General features: G+C 30.5%; 1 protein-coding gene across 1 annotated transcript in view; it reads left to right on the top strand.

The window, feature by feature from the left end:
• LOC105466450 (sucrase-isomaltase) overlaps positions 1-18,931 on the top strand; it is a 98,923-nt gene that overhangs the window by 42,062 nt on the left and 37,930 nt on the right. The window contains exons 22-30 of the mRNA XM_011715428.2: positions 2,744-2,793; positions 3,499-3,669; positions 5,277-5,432; positions 12,460-12,666; positions 14,898-15,052; positions 16,485-16,653; positions 18,193-18,289; positions 18,386-18,498; positions 18,587-18,712. Coding sequence (XP_011713730.2) covers positions 2,744-2,793; positions 3,499-3,669; positions 5,277-5,432; positions 12,460-12,666; positions 14,898-15,052; positions 16,485-16,653; positions 18,193-18,289; positions 18,386-18,498; positions 18,587-18,712 — 1,244 coding nt within the window. The remainder of the gene's footprint in view (positions 1-2,743; positions 2,794-3,498; positions 3,670-5,276; positions 5,433-12,459; positions 12,667-14,897; positions 15,053-16,484; positions 16,654-18,192; positions 18,290-18,385; positions 18,499-18,586; positions 18,713-18,931) is intronic.

The following is an 18,931-nucleotide window of genomic DNA, read 5'->3' as shown; positions in this document are numbered from 1 at the left end:
ACTAAAATATCCAGTTTTGTGCTTTTGTTTGTTGTAAGTCTTTGACAAGACTTTTTAATCTATCTTTATCTTTTAGATTAAAATAGTCAATAAATTCTCAGGTATACAAATTGCATTATATTTTCAACTGTTTTGAAGTAAGAGAGTGATTATAACTAAAATTTTGTCACTGTAAACAGAAAATAAAACCAATATTTAAAGATTTAGTTATTTAATGTCAAATTATTTGAGGTAAGAATGTCATTGTATCAATTGTTTACAATTTATTTTCCTTATTATCTTTCATTGTATTTCTTGAGCTCCAACCTTGAGAATTCAGTATACCAAAGGAAATATTTAAAAGTAATTTTATGCTATGGTATTTCTAATTATGCCATAGTAAGTTTGCCTATTTGTATTTAACTATTCACTTACAATTTTCCTTATACATTTTTAGAAACCTTTTAGAAAAATCTCATTTCTTCTAATAGAGGGCTGTTAGGTATGTGTTTTATATATGAGTACAAAAGATTATAATTTATCTTCTATTTTAATTAACTACTTCTTAGGTGTATTAAGGAATATCCTTGTACAAATTTTAAAGAGTTACAGATAAATATAAGAAGGACAACAAGAAAAAAAAGACTATCCTAAATGCCTTTAAATGTATATGAAACGTGAATATTTATGTATTTTTGAAAATGTATGTATTTAAAAATTACCACAGGATTCTGTAATTCTCTCCTAAGACTTATATTCACCCTCAGTTAACATTCATTTAAACAAATTACATTTATTTATGGCCTTATATCAATGCATTAGCAATCAAACTTATTCGAAGGAAAGATCTGTTCTCTGGGTGATTTTCTCAATGCAAGCTGTGAATTACTTATATCATTAACAGCTACTAATCATAAATGTCCTCTGTCTTTCAATTATTATTATTCTTTACCAGTAGTCCTTTCCTTGATAAATGTAGTCTTTTATACCATTTACCTGACTTCCAAATTTGTATCTCCAAATCAGTCTTCTATGTACTTCTCTATTTGTTTGTCTAATAAAAATCTAAAACATAATCTGCCAAGATAGAACTTGGATCTTACCACCATATATCTGTTCCACCTATGGTGTTCCCTTTGTCAGTTGATGGTAACTTCATTGCTCCAGATGCCAACACCTTGGAATGGGCTATTCTCTCTCACAACCTAAGGATTTCATTGGTTCTACTTTGATCTGAATCTTCTCATCAGTTCCACCACTATCACCACCATCTTTCATGTTAATTTAGGACAATAGCTTCCTAATTGCCCTGTAGCTGTTTTCAATCCCTTTTTAAATTTTATTACAATCCAGCAGATAATCATTTAAAAAGGTGATTCCAGTAATTGCATCTCTTCTCAAAACCCTCTAATGATCCTCCATTTTACTCAATTAGGAGACAGTGTTTTATGGAGACCTAGAGAGCTTATGGTTTGTGCTTTAACATTTGCATATGTGCACACGCACACCCCAAACGCGCACCCACACATCTATTATCCTGTATTGCTTTCTATTTCTCAATTTCAGCACACCAACCTTCTTGCTCTTTCTTAAAATACTCTGGGGTGTAAACACACTAGGGTGAGCCCTTCCGTGAGATTAGATTCCAAACCTATTCTCTGGCTTATGTAGTAAGCCAAAAAACTTCCTGCATGGAAGTTTTATAAAAGTGGATTTCAGCTGAACTTACATTATTTGTAGTTATCAATCAAACAATGTTGTTGAGATGATACCTCCATTGATAGCATGTGTGGTACAATTATAAGATTATTCCTATTACTCAAATTATATAAATATTCCAAATACATACTGTCTACTGATAAAGATGCATATGAATAGCTTACTTTCATATAGGTAAGTAGCTAAGAATATGAATAATATAATTCAGTCAGTTATCTAATATGATACCTATGTAGCTATGTGCATTTAAAAAGTGAAAGAAAACCAGAATTCTGATTAATGGATTTGTAAGCAAACATGGAGACAGTAAAGTGATCTTCAGTTCAGGTTCTGAATATAATTTTATTTCCTAAGACTAAAACTGTAAGAAAATTAATGTTGTGGAAAGTATATTATATGAATCCTAGGATTCCCTTTATATTTTAACACTGTTTATGACAAACTACTTCAGTCCTTATCTTCAGTTTTTCTTTTAAAGAGATATGTTGAATAAAAGTTTTATTATATATGGTACAGAATCATTGTATTCATCCATCTTCCTCATTAAAGTTTATTTCAATTATAGATTAAGGTTTATTTCAGTCTTCAACGTGTCTCCAGATTTATTTTTTCCTTGAATACAAAAATAATAGAAAAAAATAAACATAAAGATGCAAAATATATTATAGTATGCCATGTCTTCCTAAGAAAAATTTACTGTTATGAGGTTTACAAGGGAGAGAATATCATTCAAAACAATACATTTTTAATTATATATTATTTCCTGTAAGTTTGGCTTTCTCTTAATTTCCAGAAATATCTTGGTAGTCTTTGAAAAAGTAAACAAGGCAAATATGCATTCATTACCTCTACTCGCTGTGAAAATAAAAAACCATTATTATATTAGTTAGAGGAAATTAAAACATTTACAGAGAAAATGTTTGAGATGCTTCATTAATAAACAGAATCTAATTTGTTCAAATTTCTTAAGTGTTATATAAGTGTAAAACCAGAGCAGAGAATTTAACATTACATTTTGTACTGATCATGATATATTTCATTTCAGATACCATACAAAATGGCAGCTACATATTATATACATTTTCAGTTTCTAATGTAAGTATTCTCTTTGTACTTATAGCTAAATGTATAATTTGTTCATGCCTAGGTTATTCTTTTATGGTGAATATTTTGGAAAAGGTGTTCACATTTGCCTACAGATTTTAATGGAATGTAATAAAATAAGTTGTTCATTTAAATTGTTATATTTAAATTGTTAAATTATAAACAAATTATCTTAAAATTTTATAAAGTTTGTGATCATGTAATTGATGCAAAGAAACCTTTACAGTTCTTAACATGTTATGTTTGGTTTTAGGCGACATGCCCTAGGAAAACAATTTCAACATATTTGAAAATATTTTAATGAATTAGTCACAGTAATAATTGGTGTGGATTTTGGTTTATTAAATTTTGAATAGTTAATAGAAGTGATTTTTTTCATAGATGTTGGTTTTTTCATACATTCTCTTTTGACAAAGTTAAATTATTCTTCATCAATGTTAGGACTAGAATAAGAATGAGTATATATGTGTTGCATATGAGTAATTAAGGTTGTCTCTGAAAGTAAAATTTTCTGGCATATATATATAAATTAAAATAGTTATTAATGAGTATATTTCTATGTGCTACTTGGATGAGGAGAGCTGGAAGGAATAGAGGTGTAGATGATGACCTTTCTTTGCTGTGTCATATCGGTATTGTTATTTCAGGTGTGTATCTGATGACCTAATATATAATATCATATACTATTTTTCCCAGAACACATTAGATATTGTGTGCACACATTCATCATATCAGGAAGGAACTACCTTAGCATTTCAGACTGTAAAAATCCTTGGGTTGACAGACATTGTTACAGAAGTTACAGTGGCAGAAAATAATCAACCAATGAGCGCTCATTCCAATTTCACGTATGATGCTTCTAACCAGGTAATTTCAATATTTTAAAATATTTTAGCTATCATATAATCTCACATTTAACATTATATAACCATTCGGGCACTTATATTTCTCCTCTCAGTGTGTCTTCCTTCCTTTTCTTCATTGCTTCCTTCCTCCCTTCATTTTTTCTTCACTTTTTCTGAATAATATTCCAATTTACGTCAATCCAATTTGTATTTAGATATCAACATGAAGGGAACTCCTTGCAATTTCTCTCTCCCGATTTTATTTTCTCATGCATACTAGTTATATGGGCCTTGCTAATATTTTCCATAAAATTCTTCTAATCTAAACTCTAACCTACCTATTGCACACAAAAGAAATTCCAAATGTTTTAGCTGCTTTAGACTCTTCAATATATTGGTTCAGTTCATTTCTTTAGTCTTTCTCCTGTTTTTTTTTAGTGAGGTGTCATTGTCCTCAAAATATATCTTGTACTCTTCTGACTTCAATTTTGCGTTTACACTTTTCTTCTCCTGTAGAAAGCCTTCTTGTGTTGTGATTTTTGTTTCTTTTGATAGTTGTAGTATAGAGGGGAAAAGAATAACAAAATTGGATGCAGTGTTATTGGATGCACAGATTCCAGCTCTGCTATCTCTGCTTCTAAACACATTAAATAAATCTCTCATTATTTTAGTTTTCTCTTTTGCAAAATGTAATATTTCAATCATAATGTTGCTTTGGGTAGTAGATTGATGTATTAAAAAAGAGACTGTAATATTTAAAAACATGAAAGCAATTATTTTTGTCATTTACCTTTTCTCCATTTATATAATACCAAATTATTAGTAATATTGCCATAAATAATTTCTGAATTGTTTAAGATATAGAATATTGTCTTATAATATTTCTATCTAACTCATAAGACCTCTGGCCCAGGGCTTTTCAATTATTTATTTTCAGAATGTACTGATTAATTATTTTTTATTTAGTAGGTATATTATGATTTATATTTCATAGCACTATAAGAACAAATTGATATAAATTAAGCAATACAAGCTTATTGTGAACTTTATGACTGTAATAGAGATTAAAAGAGGGAATAATAAAAAATAATTATATTGGTTAGGTATACAATATAAAGGTCTGTCTGTGGCTATTTGTATGTCTACTTTTATGTTTATAAATATATATACATAAACACTAGTAGTATACCTTTATAATTCTGCTGTGCATAGATTGATCTTTATATGAACTTTCATTACTCAAAGTAAAGTTTTGCAACTATGTTTGGTAGATATCAAAAAGTAAGTTATGCAGATGAAAATCTGGGTGTGGGATAAATTTGCTCACATTATTCCCAAGGTATATAAGAAATAAACATAATTTTGAAATCCCAATTATAGACATAATTGTATGTGTGTGCACATACATATGTACATATATGTAGATATACATAAATACACACATATATATTGCATATATATAATTCTATTTTTAAAGTATTTTATCAAAACTACTAATGATTTAATTTGAAGAATTGCCGTAATTGCCACATTTCATAAAATGTAAATTTTTTTTTAAATCATCCGATGATCAGATACAGTGTTCAAAAGTTTTGTTTGTTTGTGTGTTTTGTTTGTTTGTCTTCAAAGGTTCTCCTAATTGCAGATCTCAACCTTAACCTTGGAATAAACTTTCGTGTTCAATGGAATCAAATTTTCTCAGAAAATGAAACATTTAATTGTTATCCAGATGCAGATTTGGCAACTGAACAAAAGTGCATACAACGTGGCTGTGTATGGAAAACGGTAATAATAATTTTAATTATTACTCATGATATGGTTTTCACATAAACATTTCAATGAAAATTTTACATGTTATAATTTTAAATCTGCAGCATATAAACTAAATTCAATTAGATAATCATGTGGAATGTGAAGTTAGCGTCTCTGACAGGCAGTTCACTTTTATTTTAATTAATTATCCAAAGACATATCTTAGTAAATGCCAGGCTGAATTGATGCGTAAATTGCTTTCCAGGCACTTCGGATAGTGTAACTTTACTTGATAAAATAATACTGTCTGTTACACTTTACTTGATGTTGACTGTAGCGGATTTGCTCATTCGGATAAGATATGCCAGTAGTGGATACTATTTCAAAATCATTGTCTCAAGTTATTAAGATATATAATGTTGAGTAGAGGGCTAGTTCTTTTCCACTAAGGATGGTAATCTCTGGCCAGTTATTTTGACTTTCATTTTAACAAAATAATGATGGCTGAGGGTGGCAGGTGTTTTTACCAATGTCACAGGAAGGACATTGTAAAACATTCCCTCTTGCTATGCCTGTTTTTCAAATTCTGAACTTTTCATTACATCATTGAGTTTTGTCAACAGCTACATTTATTTAATATAACTAAATAATTAAATGCGTTTGTTATATCACTGGGATGAGTCAAGACATATCTGTCAGCAATTTTCCAGAGACATTTACATTTATATAAAGAGATGCATAGAATCTCTGCCTCCAGAGAAATTATCCCGATTTCTCTGCATTAATTGTTAAAACAGCATAATCTGTATCACTAGTGAAGAATAGGGAAGAATATAAGAAGAGAAAAAGTGAAGAGGAGAAAAGATTTTAAAATCAACAGAAATCAAATGATGAAGTTCATTTCTCTGAACCTTCTCTTTAAGTTGCCTCTCTTCAGCCAGATTCACATCCATTCCCCTTTACATTCAAAATATGCTAACTTTATCAAAACAAATATGAAGGACAGGTGGGAACAATTCATCTTACTAAAGCATAAATAGCTTCTAAACATGAACATGTGAAATTTTATCTTTCCCATTAAATACTTTTAATGTGATATATATATATATATAATGTTAAATCTATATAATGTTATATATAATGCTAATGTTATATATATAAAAAACTATATATAACTATATATAATATATATATATACACACACACACACACACACACATCACAGTTTTTTTATCTGCTCATTGATTGATGAACATTTGGTTTGGTTCCACATTTTTGCAATTGCAAATTGTGCTGCTATAAACATGCACTTGCAAGTATCTTTTTTGTATAATTACTTCTTTTCCTCTGGGTGGATACTCAGTAGTGGGATTGCTGGAACAAATGGTGGTACTGCTTTTAATTCTTTAAGGAATCTCCACACTCTTTTCCATAGTGGTTGTACTAGTTTACATTCCCACCATCAGTGTAGAAGTGTCCCCTTTTCACTGAATCCATGCCAACATCTATTATTTTTTGATTTTTTGATTATGGCCATTCTTTCAGTAGGAACGTGGTATCACATTGTTGTTTTGATTTGCATTTACCTGATCATTAGTGATGCCGATCATTTGTTCATATGTTTGTTGGCCATTTGTTCATATTTTCTTTTGAGAATTGTCTATTCATGCCCTTAGCTCACTTTTTGAAGGGATTGCTTGCTTGTTTTTCCTGTGAAATTGTTTGAACTTGTTGTAGATTCTGGATATTCGTTCTTTGTCAGATGTGTAGATGGTGAAGATTTTCTCCCACTCTGTGGGTTGTCTGTTTACTCTGCTGACTGTTCCTTTTGCACTGCAAAAGTTCTTTAGTTTAATTAAGTCCCAGCTGTTTATATTTGTTTTCATTGCATTTGCTTTTGTTTCTTGGTCATCAAATCCTTGCCTGAGCCAATGTCTACAGTGCTATCTTCTAGAATTTGTGTAGTTTCTGGTCTTAGATTTAAGTCCTTAATCCGCCTTGAGTGGATTTTTGTATAAGGTGAGAGTTGAAAATCTAGTTTTATTCTCCTGCATGTGGCTTGCCAATTATTATGGCACCATTTGTTGAATAGGATGTCCTTTCCCCACTTTATGTTTTTGTCTGCTTTGTCAAAGATCAGGTGGCTGTAGATATCAGGGTTTATTTCTGGGTTCTCTATTCTGTTCCATTGGTCTGTGTGATTATTTTTATACAGTACCATGCTATTTTGGTGACTATGGCTTTATAGTATAGTTTGAAATTAGGCAATATGATGCCTCCAGATTTGTTCTTTTTGCTTATTCTCACTTTGACTATGCATGGTCTTTTTTGATTCCATATGAATTTTAGGATTGTTTTTTCTAGTTCAGTGAAGAATAATGATGGTGTTTTGATGGGAATTGTATTGAATCTGCATATTGTTTCAGCAGTATGGTCATTTTCACAATATTCTTTCTAACCATCAATGAGCATGGGATGTGTTTCCATTTGTTTGTGTCATATATGATTCCTTTCAGCAGTGTTTGTAGTTTTCCTTGTAGTGGTCTTTCACTTCCTTGGTTAGGTATACTCCTAAGTATTTTATTTTATTTTATTTTATTTTATTTTATTTTATTTTATTTTATTTTATTTTAATTATGCAGCTATTGTAAAACGGGTTGAGTTCTTGATTTGATTCTCAGCTTGGTTCTTTTTAGTTTATAGAAGAGCTATCGATTTCTGCACACTAATTTTGTATCCGAAAATTTTGCTGAACTATTTTATCAGTTCTAGGAGCTTTTTGGAGGAGGCTTTAGGGTTTTCTAGGTAAATGATCATAACATCAGCAAATAGCGACAGTTTGACTTCCCTTTACTGATTTAGATGCCCTTTCTTTCTTTCTCTTGTCTGATTGCTCTTGCTAGGACTTCCAGTACTATGCTGAAAATAAGTGAGAATGGCCATCTCTGTCTTGTTCCAGTTCTTAGAGAGAATGCTTTCAATTTTTCCCCATTCAGTATTATGTTGGCTGTGGGTTTGTCACATGGTTTTTATTACATTGAGGTATGACCCTTGTTTGCTGATTTTACTGAGAGTTTTAATCAAAATGGAATGCTGTAATAGGATCCTGTGATTTTTGTTTTTAATTCTGTTTATGTGGTGTATCACATTCATTGACTTGCATATGTTAAACCATCCCTGTATCCCTAGTATGAAACCCACTTAATCATGTTGGGCTATCTTTTTGATATGTTGTTGAATTTGGTTAGCTAGTATTTTGTTAAGGATTCTTGCATCTATGTTCCTCAGGGATATTGGTCTGTAGTTTACTTTTTTGGTTATGTCTTTTCCTGGTTTTGGTATTAGGGTGATACTGACTTTATAGAACAATTTAAGGGGGGTTCCCCCTTTTTCTGTCTTGTGGAATAATGTCGATAGGATTGGTACCAATTATTCTTTGAATAACTGGTAAAATTCTGCTATGAATACATGTGATCCTGGACATTTTTTTTGTTGGTAATTGTTTACTATCATTTTAGTCTCACTTCTTGTTATTGGTCTGCTCAGGTTATCTAATTCTTCCTGATTTAAGGTTGTGTCTTTCCAGGAATGTATCCATCTCTTCTAGGTTATCTAATTTGTGTGTAAAGGTGTTCATAGTAGACTTGAATGATCTTTTGTATTTCTGTGATGTCAGTTGTAGTATCTCCCATTTCATTTCTAACTGAGCTTATTTGGACTTTCTCTCTCTTTTTCTTGATCAATCTTGCTAATGATTGGTCAATTTTATTTATCTTTTCAAAGAACTAGACTTTTGTTTCAGTTGTCTTTTGTATTTTTTTGTTTGTTTCAATTTCACTTAGTAATGTTTTGATCTTGGTTATTTCCTTTCTTCTTCTGAGTTTTGGTTTGGTTTGTTCTTGTTTCTCTAGTTCCTTGAGGTGTGACCTTAGATTGTCTGTGTGTGCTCTTTTAGACTTTTTGGTGTAGGCATTTAGGGCTATGAACTTTCTTATTAGTACTGTCTTTGCTGTATCCAAGAGCTTTTGATAGGCTGTGTCACTATCGTCACTCAGTTAAAAGACTTTTTAAATTTTCATCTTGATTTTATTTTTAACCCAATGATCATTCAGGAGCAGATTATTTAATTTCCATGTATTTGCATGGTTTTGAAGGTTCCTTTCAGAGTTGTTTCCAGTATTATTTTACTGTGGTCTGAGAGAGTGCTTGATATAATTTCAATTTTCTTAAATTTATTGAGGCTCATTTTGTGGCCTATCATATGGTCTATCTTGGAGAAAGTTCCATGTGCTGATGAATAGAATGCATCTTCTGTGGTTGTTGGGTAGAATGTTCTGTAAATATCTGTTAAGTCCATTTTTTCCAGGGTATAATTTAAATCCATTGTTACTTTGTTGACTTTCCATCTTGATGATCTTTCTAGTAGTATCAGTGGAGTATTGAAGCCTTCCACTATTACTGTGTTGCTGATTCCCTCAATTCTTAGGTCTATTAGTAATTGTTTTATAAATTTGGGAGCTCCAGTGTTAGGTGCATATATATTTAGGACTGTGATATTTTCCTGTTGGATAAGGCTTTTTATCATTGTATAATGTCCATCTTAGCCTTTTTAACTGCTGTTGCTTTAAAGTTTGTTTTGTCTGATATAAAAAATAGATACTTCTGCTGGCTTTTGGTGTTCATTTACATGGAATGTTTTTGTTCCCATCCCTTTATCTTGAGTTTATGTGAGTCCTTATGTGTTAGGTGAGTCTCTTGGAGGCAGCAGATGGTTGGTGAATAGTTATCCATTCTGTTATTCTGTGTCCTTAAAGTGGAGCATTTAGACCATTTACTTTCAATGTCAGTATTGAGATGTGAAGTACCATTCCATTCATTGTGCTATTTTTTGCCTGTATACCTTGTGTTTTTAAATTATATTTTGTAGGTCCTGTGAGATTTATGCTTTAAAGAGGTTCTGTTTTGGTGTATTTCTAGGCTTGTTTCAAGATTTAGAGCTCCCTTTAGCACTTACCATAGTACTGATTCTGGTAGTAGTCAATTCTCTCAGCATTTGTTTGTCTGAAAAAAGGTTATATCTTTCCTTCATTTGTGAACCTAAGTGTCCCTGGATAAAAAAGTCTTGGCTGATAATTGTTTTGTTTACGGAGGCTGAAGATAGAGCCCCAATCCCTTCTAGCTTGTAGGGTTTCTGCTGAGAAACATGCTCTTTTCTTTTGTAGGTTACCTGGTGCTTTTGCCTCATAGCTCTTAAGATTTTTTCCTTCATCTTAACTTTACATAACCTGGCAACAATGTGTCTAGGCAACGATATTTTCACAGCGAATATCCCAGGTATTCTTTGAGCTCTCTTTTATTTGGATTTCTAGGTCTCTAGCAAGGCCAGAGAAGTTTTCCTTGATTATTCCTTCAAATATGTTTTCCAAATTTTTAGATTTCCCTTCTTCCTCAGTAACAATAACTATTCTTAGGTTTGGTCATTTAACATAATCCCATACTTCTTGGAGGCTGTGTTCATATTGTCTTATTCTTTTTTCTTTGTCTTTATTGGACTGAGTTAATTCAAAAACCTCATCTTCAAGCGTTGAAGTTCTTTCCTCTGCCTGTATGATTCTACTGCTGAGACTTTCATTTCTTTGTTTAAGTCCATGTGGTAGGATGATATCATCAACAAAATAAGCTTGAATAGATGAGAAGTATTCAAAGACTAAACCCTGGGTGATTACAAACTTTAGCCAAGGAGGAAATGACAAAGGAGGCTTAGAAAGAACAGCTCAAGTATTGGGTTGGAAATAACATGCTGGGTCCTGGAAGCCAATTGAACAAAGCATTTAGAATGGAAGAAATGATCAACTATGCCAGTTGTTTGTTAGTAAGATAAGGACTGGAAACTGACATGTGGATTTGGCAACATGGAAGTCTTTGGTAACTTTGGCATGCAAACATTAGATGTAGTACTAGGGATAAAAGCCTGGTTAGAGTGAATTCAAGAGAAAATCAAGGGACACATTAGAGATAGCGAGTATGATGAACACTTCTATGTTTTGCTGTAAATAAAGCAGAAAAAATAGAACAGTAGTCAGAGAAACTACTGAAGTGACATTTACTTCAAAAAAATGAGATGAATAAAATCAGTTTATGCTGTTAAAAATAACATAATGAATGTAATATTTTTGATGCAAGAGAGGGTGGAGATTTGAGGAAGAAATATTTTTATAGGTAAGGAGGCCTGGGATAGGGTACACAGATGAAATTGTTCACTTTAGATAGAAGCCAGACAGTACGCCCTCAAGAAGGTGAGTCAAACAGAGTATCTCAATTTAGTCAGCTTAGGCCCCTTTCTTTTAAAGAGCTTTTAGGAGGACTTATACAATTTCTTTAAAAGGAAATTGGAAATGTAGATAAATATATTTCTCCGCAAAATATAATAATAATCAAGGAAGATAGGGAGAATGGATTGTGGTAAGGAAACTAGCCATCAATGCCACAGTTTATAATTTTCTTAGGTTTTGTCTCTCACTTCTATGTAAACCAATCAACTCTGATTCTTGGCCAGGGTTCCTATTTCAAATCCAGGTCAGGATGTAATTGACCGGTATAGCAGTAAGTTAAGAAAAGAAGGATTGAGAGTTTCATTATAAGTAAAAGGACTCTACCACTTGCCCTTTAGAGGCATGTCATAATGCCATTTTTATACACAATAATCAATAATCAATATGAAGAGTAAGAACAAACATGGAATCAAAATGTATTAGTAATATACTTGCTTTTGCAGACGACACAATTTAATGCTATTTTTTGAATTAAAAAAGTACGATATTTGATCCTTCTGCTCTACTGTTCTTTCTGTAGAGCGTAAATGCAAATATTTTGTATAAAATTTTAGTACATGGGATCCAAAATTACATATAATATATTTTGTGTTATGACTGTTATTTCATTTTTTTATTAATGAAACTTGTAAACCATACAATGTGTGACTAAACATCAATATAATTTTAAAGAGTCGAATATTACAAGGCTTATAATTTCTGGCAATGAACTTGCATTGTGTTTTTAGGATTCTTCTCTATCCAAAGCACCTGAGTGTTACTTTCCCAGACAAAATAACTCTTATTCAGTCACGTCAACTAACTATTCATCAATGGGTGTAACAGCTGACCTCCAACTAAATACTGCAAATGCTAGAATAAAGTTACCTTCTGACCCCATCTCAACTCTTCGTGTGGAGGTGAAATATCACAAAAATGATATGTTGCAGTTTAAGGTATGCTTGATATAAACTACCTCAAAGCTAGTTTTGATTTTGGGTAATTTTGGAGATTTTGGATAATTCTGCGATTTGATATTTAATGTAGTATTAAAGGTTATTAACAGTTTTGATAATATTTTGATTCTATAAAAATATTTTTTCCTACACAACTCATAGCTAGGTGCCCAAGAAATGAAACTGATCATTCTTGCTAACTTTGTGATTAATACAATGATGATTTAAAAACTACCTTTAAATTCTTGCAAAATACATAAGTCATTTATTATCAAACTATGCTGATAGTGTCATTAAAATAAACAAAATTGGATGCCTACTCTTTTTACTATTTTTAAGTTGTGGCCTTAATTTTCTGGCCAATGTAATAAGACATACCAAAGCAATAATTTCATTCAACTTTTAGAGATAGCATATTTTTGTAACTTAAGAATCCCAAGGGATTCCATTAAGATAGTATTAGAAATTTTAAATATCAACACAATAACTAGATGTAAAATGAATTTCCAAAGATATTTTCTCGTACATTGTTGCTCACTATTTAGAAGCAGAAATGGCAACAAATCTCATTAGCAAACTCAAATGAAAAAATCAAATAATAAATCATCAAAAATTATAGGACTAAATGGACTATCTATAAGGAGAAAAACTATTAAAAATGTTCATATTAAGTATTTTAAAATTATAAATGAGTCAATTATCTTTTAAATGTTAATTCACTTGAGCTCAATCGCTGCTTTTAAAGTATTTTCATATAAATCTTAGTGAAATATCTTTCGAGACTTCATAAAATAACTTGTAAGTTTGTCTGAAAAAACAAACACCATGCAATGGTTAAAATTCAGCAAGGGGTAAAGAACAAAAATTCACATAATTAAAACAGTGTGGAACTGGAGATAGAATTGCCTGATTGTTTATTGAAACGAGATGGCACAAAAGCATTGAAGATTGTGTGTGTGTGTGATGGCACAAAAGCATAGAAGATTGTGTGTGTGTGTGTGTGTGTGTGTGATGGCACAAAAGCATAGAAGATTGTGTGTGTGTGTGTGTGTGTGTGATGGCACAAAAGCATAGAAGATTGTGTGTGTGTGTGTGATGACACAAAAGCATAGAAGATACGTGTGTGTGAAGAAAGGTTTGCAAATTAATAATGAAGAGTAGGTTATTTAATAATTTATATAGAAAAGTGTCTGTTTTCTATCATATACTAAAATAAAATTTAGAATGAGTTGCATGTGAAAACTAAACATAGCCTAAAACAAATTTAACTGCATATTTATTTTGTATCTGGCTAGCAAAGGCCTTTCAAGCCACAGATAAAAAGGCATAAGTGACATAGGTAAAAATCTACACATTTTCTTACATACAAATAAAACATGTTTTCACATGGAAAAACACTATACACAATTAGAAGACAAAAAATGGGTAAATATCTGATAAATATGTGACTTAGGGAAAGCAATTTCAACTCATGTAATCAAGAAAAAATATCAAAACCTCTCATAAGAAGACATTTAACAGAAGAAACTAAAATATCAAGATAATTACACTCATTAAAAATTCTAGGAACAAAATGCAATTTAAAGTACAGTGGAACATAAATGCTAATAATGTAGAAAAAGATGAAATCTCATAAGAAATGAAATGAATAACAATGAAAAATAAATGCTTTTAATTTAACATAAATTAGCACTAGAGTACACATTTTGGTGAGAATATTAATCAGTAAACAAATTCTGGAAAGCAGTTTGTCAATAGTTATCAAAGACCCTAAAATGGTAAGTATACTCAGTCCCTAGAGGTATTTAAGAAATGTGCTGAAGAAATAAAAACACAAATAAACATAAATTAGCATTAGGGTTTATTGTATAATCATAGGTATGACAAAAAATATTGAAACAACTTCTGTTTTTAACCATGAAATAATTTTGGTATACCCATACTGTAGAATATTTAGCTCTAAAATTTCTGTTTTGATCTTATTGTATAGAAAACAAATCACAAAACAATTTTTAAAGGTTCAAAAATGCAGTACTCAGTTTGGTCCCATTATAAATGTGTATATGAAATTCTATATTGATATGGTTATATGGACCATGAATGTAGAGTTAGAAATTATATGGAGAAAAATTCTAAATATTCTTATTTGAGCCATTATTTAAATTATTTCATGACATGTACATGCTATGTCAGCAATCAGAGTAAACTTTTTTACTACTTATCTGCAATAGATTTACGATCCCCAAAATAAGAGATATGAAGTTCCAGTACCATTAAACATTCCAAACGCCCCAATAAGTACTTATGAAAACAGACTTTATGATGTTGAAATCAAGGAAAATCCTTTTGGCATCCAGATTCGACGCAGAAGCAGTGGAAGAGTTATGTAAGTGATTCCATGATTTGATATAAAGGATATTTTAATTTCAGCTTAGGATGGGAAAAGTAAAATGATTAACAACCTTCACTGTCCTAGAGTAGCATCACACAAAAAAATTTAAGTTGTGTTAAATAACTTTGCCCATTTTAATATTTCTAGCTAAACATAGTCCATGGGACTATTTTAAAGGATTGACCCACAATTTTATCTACAGTTTAGAGGTGTTCAATTTCACTATTAGTATCAGATTCATTCTTCTAATCAAGTTGAGAACCAAAACCAAAACCTCTTTTAAAAAGCATGATGAGTGTTGGCAAAAATAAGTATTTGGAAACAAATGAAGTAAATATTTATTAAAACTGTTGAAATAGTTTATTGGTGCTTGAATCTGATAGAATTAATAATTTATCTGCCATGTATTAGTGAAAATAAGTTACAACACATAAGTCTAGATATATTTTTATATTACAATGAATAAATTTAATTTTAAAATTATGGTCTTTATTCAAAATATCTAGAAACTATAATATATTGAAATATACTTTTATGTAATTTAAGTTTGCCATGCCATTCCTTAGATGATGTTATCAGGATGTTTTCTGGTATTGTCAGGATATGTACAAATAATGACTAAAACTATATCTGGATCATTAATTTTGTTGTTATGACAATATTTTTGTTCAAAAACATGTGAAGTTAAGTCATTTTATAAAAATATCTTGGTACAAGGGCATTATTCATTGTCATTTGGCAAGCATTATTCTCAATTAGTTTTCCAAAATAATAAATATAAAAAGTTAAAATATGCCCAGATTACTTGTAATACTTACGTTTCCTCTCCTTGCCAATGTTACTTTCCATCCTCCTTTATGTTCTTGCAAATGAGTTGAATAATATGTTTCTTGAAACACATTACTTCATACACAACTATTTTTATGAACATAAAATAAAGGAAGAAAAACACAATTGGGAGTAGTAATTGGCAAGAGTTCAACATTTAAATATCCATTAAACTTAAAATTCATTATAATATTGATTTATTTTTATTCTACATGTAGAAAAAAGTGTATTGTGATTAACTCAAGGGAGCAAGAAAATTGAGAACTTTTAATTTCTAGGTCACACATTACTGAGTCATTGATGATTTCATATTAATTTTATTTTTAAAAGGAATACTTGTCTAAAGAAGGACATGTACAATCATATTATTTATGATTCCCCTATAAGTGTACGAAACATATTTTACATATTCCTTAACTTAGCTAAAAGAAAAAATGTATTAGAATAGTTATCTATTTCCATTTGGTACCTGGGTATAATTAGGAATATAGAAAAAATATTGATTTTTTGATAATTTAAGAAAGAATTACCATTATCATTTGTGATACTATTTTGCATATATTTTGACAGACATAGCTTTATTTTCTTTTGTTTTCAGTTGGGATTCTTCGCTGCCTGGATTTGCTTTTAATGATCAGTTCATTCAAATATCGACTCGCCTGCCATCAGAATACATATATGGTTTTGGGGAAGTGGAACATACAGCATTTAAGCGAGATCTGAACTGGCATACTTGGGGAATGTTCACAAGAGACCAACCCCCTGGTGTAGGTACCAACATGTGACCACTCCATGAGGCAACTAAGACCATGAGTAGAATCCAAGCGACTTCTTTATAGGCCTGTGCTTTAGGATTGAAGTAATGACAAAGGCATTAGTTAGCAATCTCCAGAGCAGCTATAGCAATTTTCTGAGAAACAAACCCAAAAAGTCACCAGAAATTACAGGTGGAAGCAGAGGAGTGGATGGATAACAATTTGCTTGACTACTGTGAGAAGCCAGGTTTTGACTCAATACCTTAACTGTTTCAAATGCATAGAAAGGATATGCTGATTCTGTATTCCCAGTCAAGTTTACCTTTACTCCAGTATAGAAAATATCTGCCTAACAGTTTCCTTGATTGTTTTTTACTTCTCAGATACTGATTTGATCTTTTTTCCCTTTATAAACCACAGTTGCAGTTGTATAATTTTATGTGGCCAAACTGCAAATTACATCTTTACAATGTATTTTTATGTACTCATGACACTTTTTCCAAAGATTTGTCTTGTTAATACAACACATTTTATGAATATTTAATGTACTGTACAACAAATAATATTATCTATAATATTCCAAACATAAAAATATATTTTAACAAAAATTATTCTATTTGTGTTTTTCACATGTGATGTGTACTTAAAAGGATATACTCAGTAGCATACTATAAGTTTGCATCCTATTGTAAGCATTTTTTATTGTTAGGTGCTCAAAGAGCTTGCATTTATAACATAATACTCCAAAGTTAGGTTATTGAAGGCTGTTTTCTATTAACACTAACTTGAAAGAATACGTTTTACCAAAACTGATTTCTTAAAATCCCTTCAGCATTTGTACAGATATTATTAGATTAATATACTTTTGATTATTGATATCTAAAATTACTTTCACTAGTAATTTTGTATATTACTGAAAATAAATTACTACAAAATCACTTTCAATGGTAATTTTATATATTATATTAAGAATCAAAAGTATATAATCTAATAATATCTGACTATGATTACAGTATGAAACAATGAATTAAATATTTTATAAATATAAAAATGTAAATGTTCTATAAATATAAAATATATAAACAAGATATTTTCTGGACAGTTTAATTGTATTCATCACTTTTATCATTTCTAGGACATTTTACTATGGAAAAAATACCAGTTTATAGATAAGTTAAACATATAACCTTTGGAAAGAAACCAAACTACTCTAATGGCATAGTATTCTACATCAGATAATGTGGAAGCATTTGTGGTTGTTACATATTTGTATATTAATAGAAATTAATTTCTATTAATATACAAATATATAAAATACAAATAATATACAATATTATATAAAATATTTGTAAACTACTCTAAAGCAGGAAAAATTTAAACAATTATTTTCTAGGGAGACACATTTATTTTAACTGAAGCATGGTTTAAGGTTCGAGAAAAGAGGAATTTAAATACCACGGCTTGATTATATAATAAATTGTAAAATAACATTGATTAAATTCACATGCTATTGTTACTTAAAATATATTGTGCTTAATTTTTATATTTCAGTACAAACTTAATTCCTATGGATTTCATCCCTATTACATGGCTCTGGAAGAGGAGGGCAATGCTCACGGTGTTCTCTTACTCAACAGCAATGCAATGGGTAAAAATGTCATTTGTTGAATATCTCTTATTTTGCGTGACTTTTTTATAAACTAATATATGTAGATAGAAATGGAATCTTATTTTGGATTTCCAGATGTTACATTCCAGCCAACTCCTGCTCTAACTTACCGCACAGTTGGAGGAATCTTGGATTTTTATATGTTTTTGGGCCCAACTCCAGAAGTTTCAACAAAGCAATACCATGAAGTATGGTTGCATATTTCTTTAAACAAAATTAAAAATGTTTATAGCATCAAGTAATTCTCTTAGTTCACACGTGAATTTTTTTTTAAAGGTAATTGGCCATCCAGTCATGCCACCTTATTGGGCTTTGGGATTCCAATTATGTCGTTATGGATATGCAAACACTTCAGAGATTCGGGAATTATATGACGCTATGGTGGCTGCGAACATCCCCTATGTATGTATATTAATTTTAAAACAATGTTAAATATGTAATATGTAAAAGTAGAATGAAATAATTAAACATGTATACTTTAAAATTAATTTAAGCATTATACTTTAAACTAATTAGACATGCTTTGTTTTTTTACTAGCACCTTATGTATTGGGTATGAGATTTATATACAGTGTCTTTGTCAGACAGATAAAACAGAGGAAGAAATACCATTCCTTTTAC

This window comes from Macaca nemestrina, chromosome 2 (assembly GCF_043159975.1).
Source record: "Macaca nemestrina isolate mMacNem1 chromosome 2, mMacNem.hap1, whole genome shotgun sequence".
NCBI lineage: Eukaryota > Metazoa > Chordata > Mammalia > Primates > Cercopithecidae > Macaca > Macaca nemestrina.
This window is presented reverse-complemented; position numbering and strand designations above follow the sequence as displayed.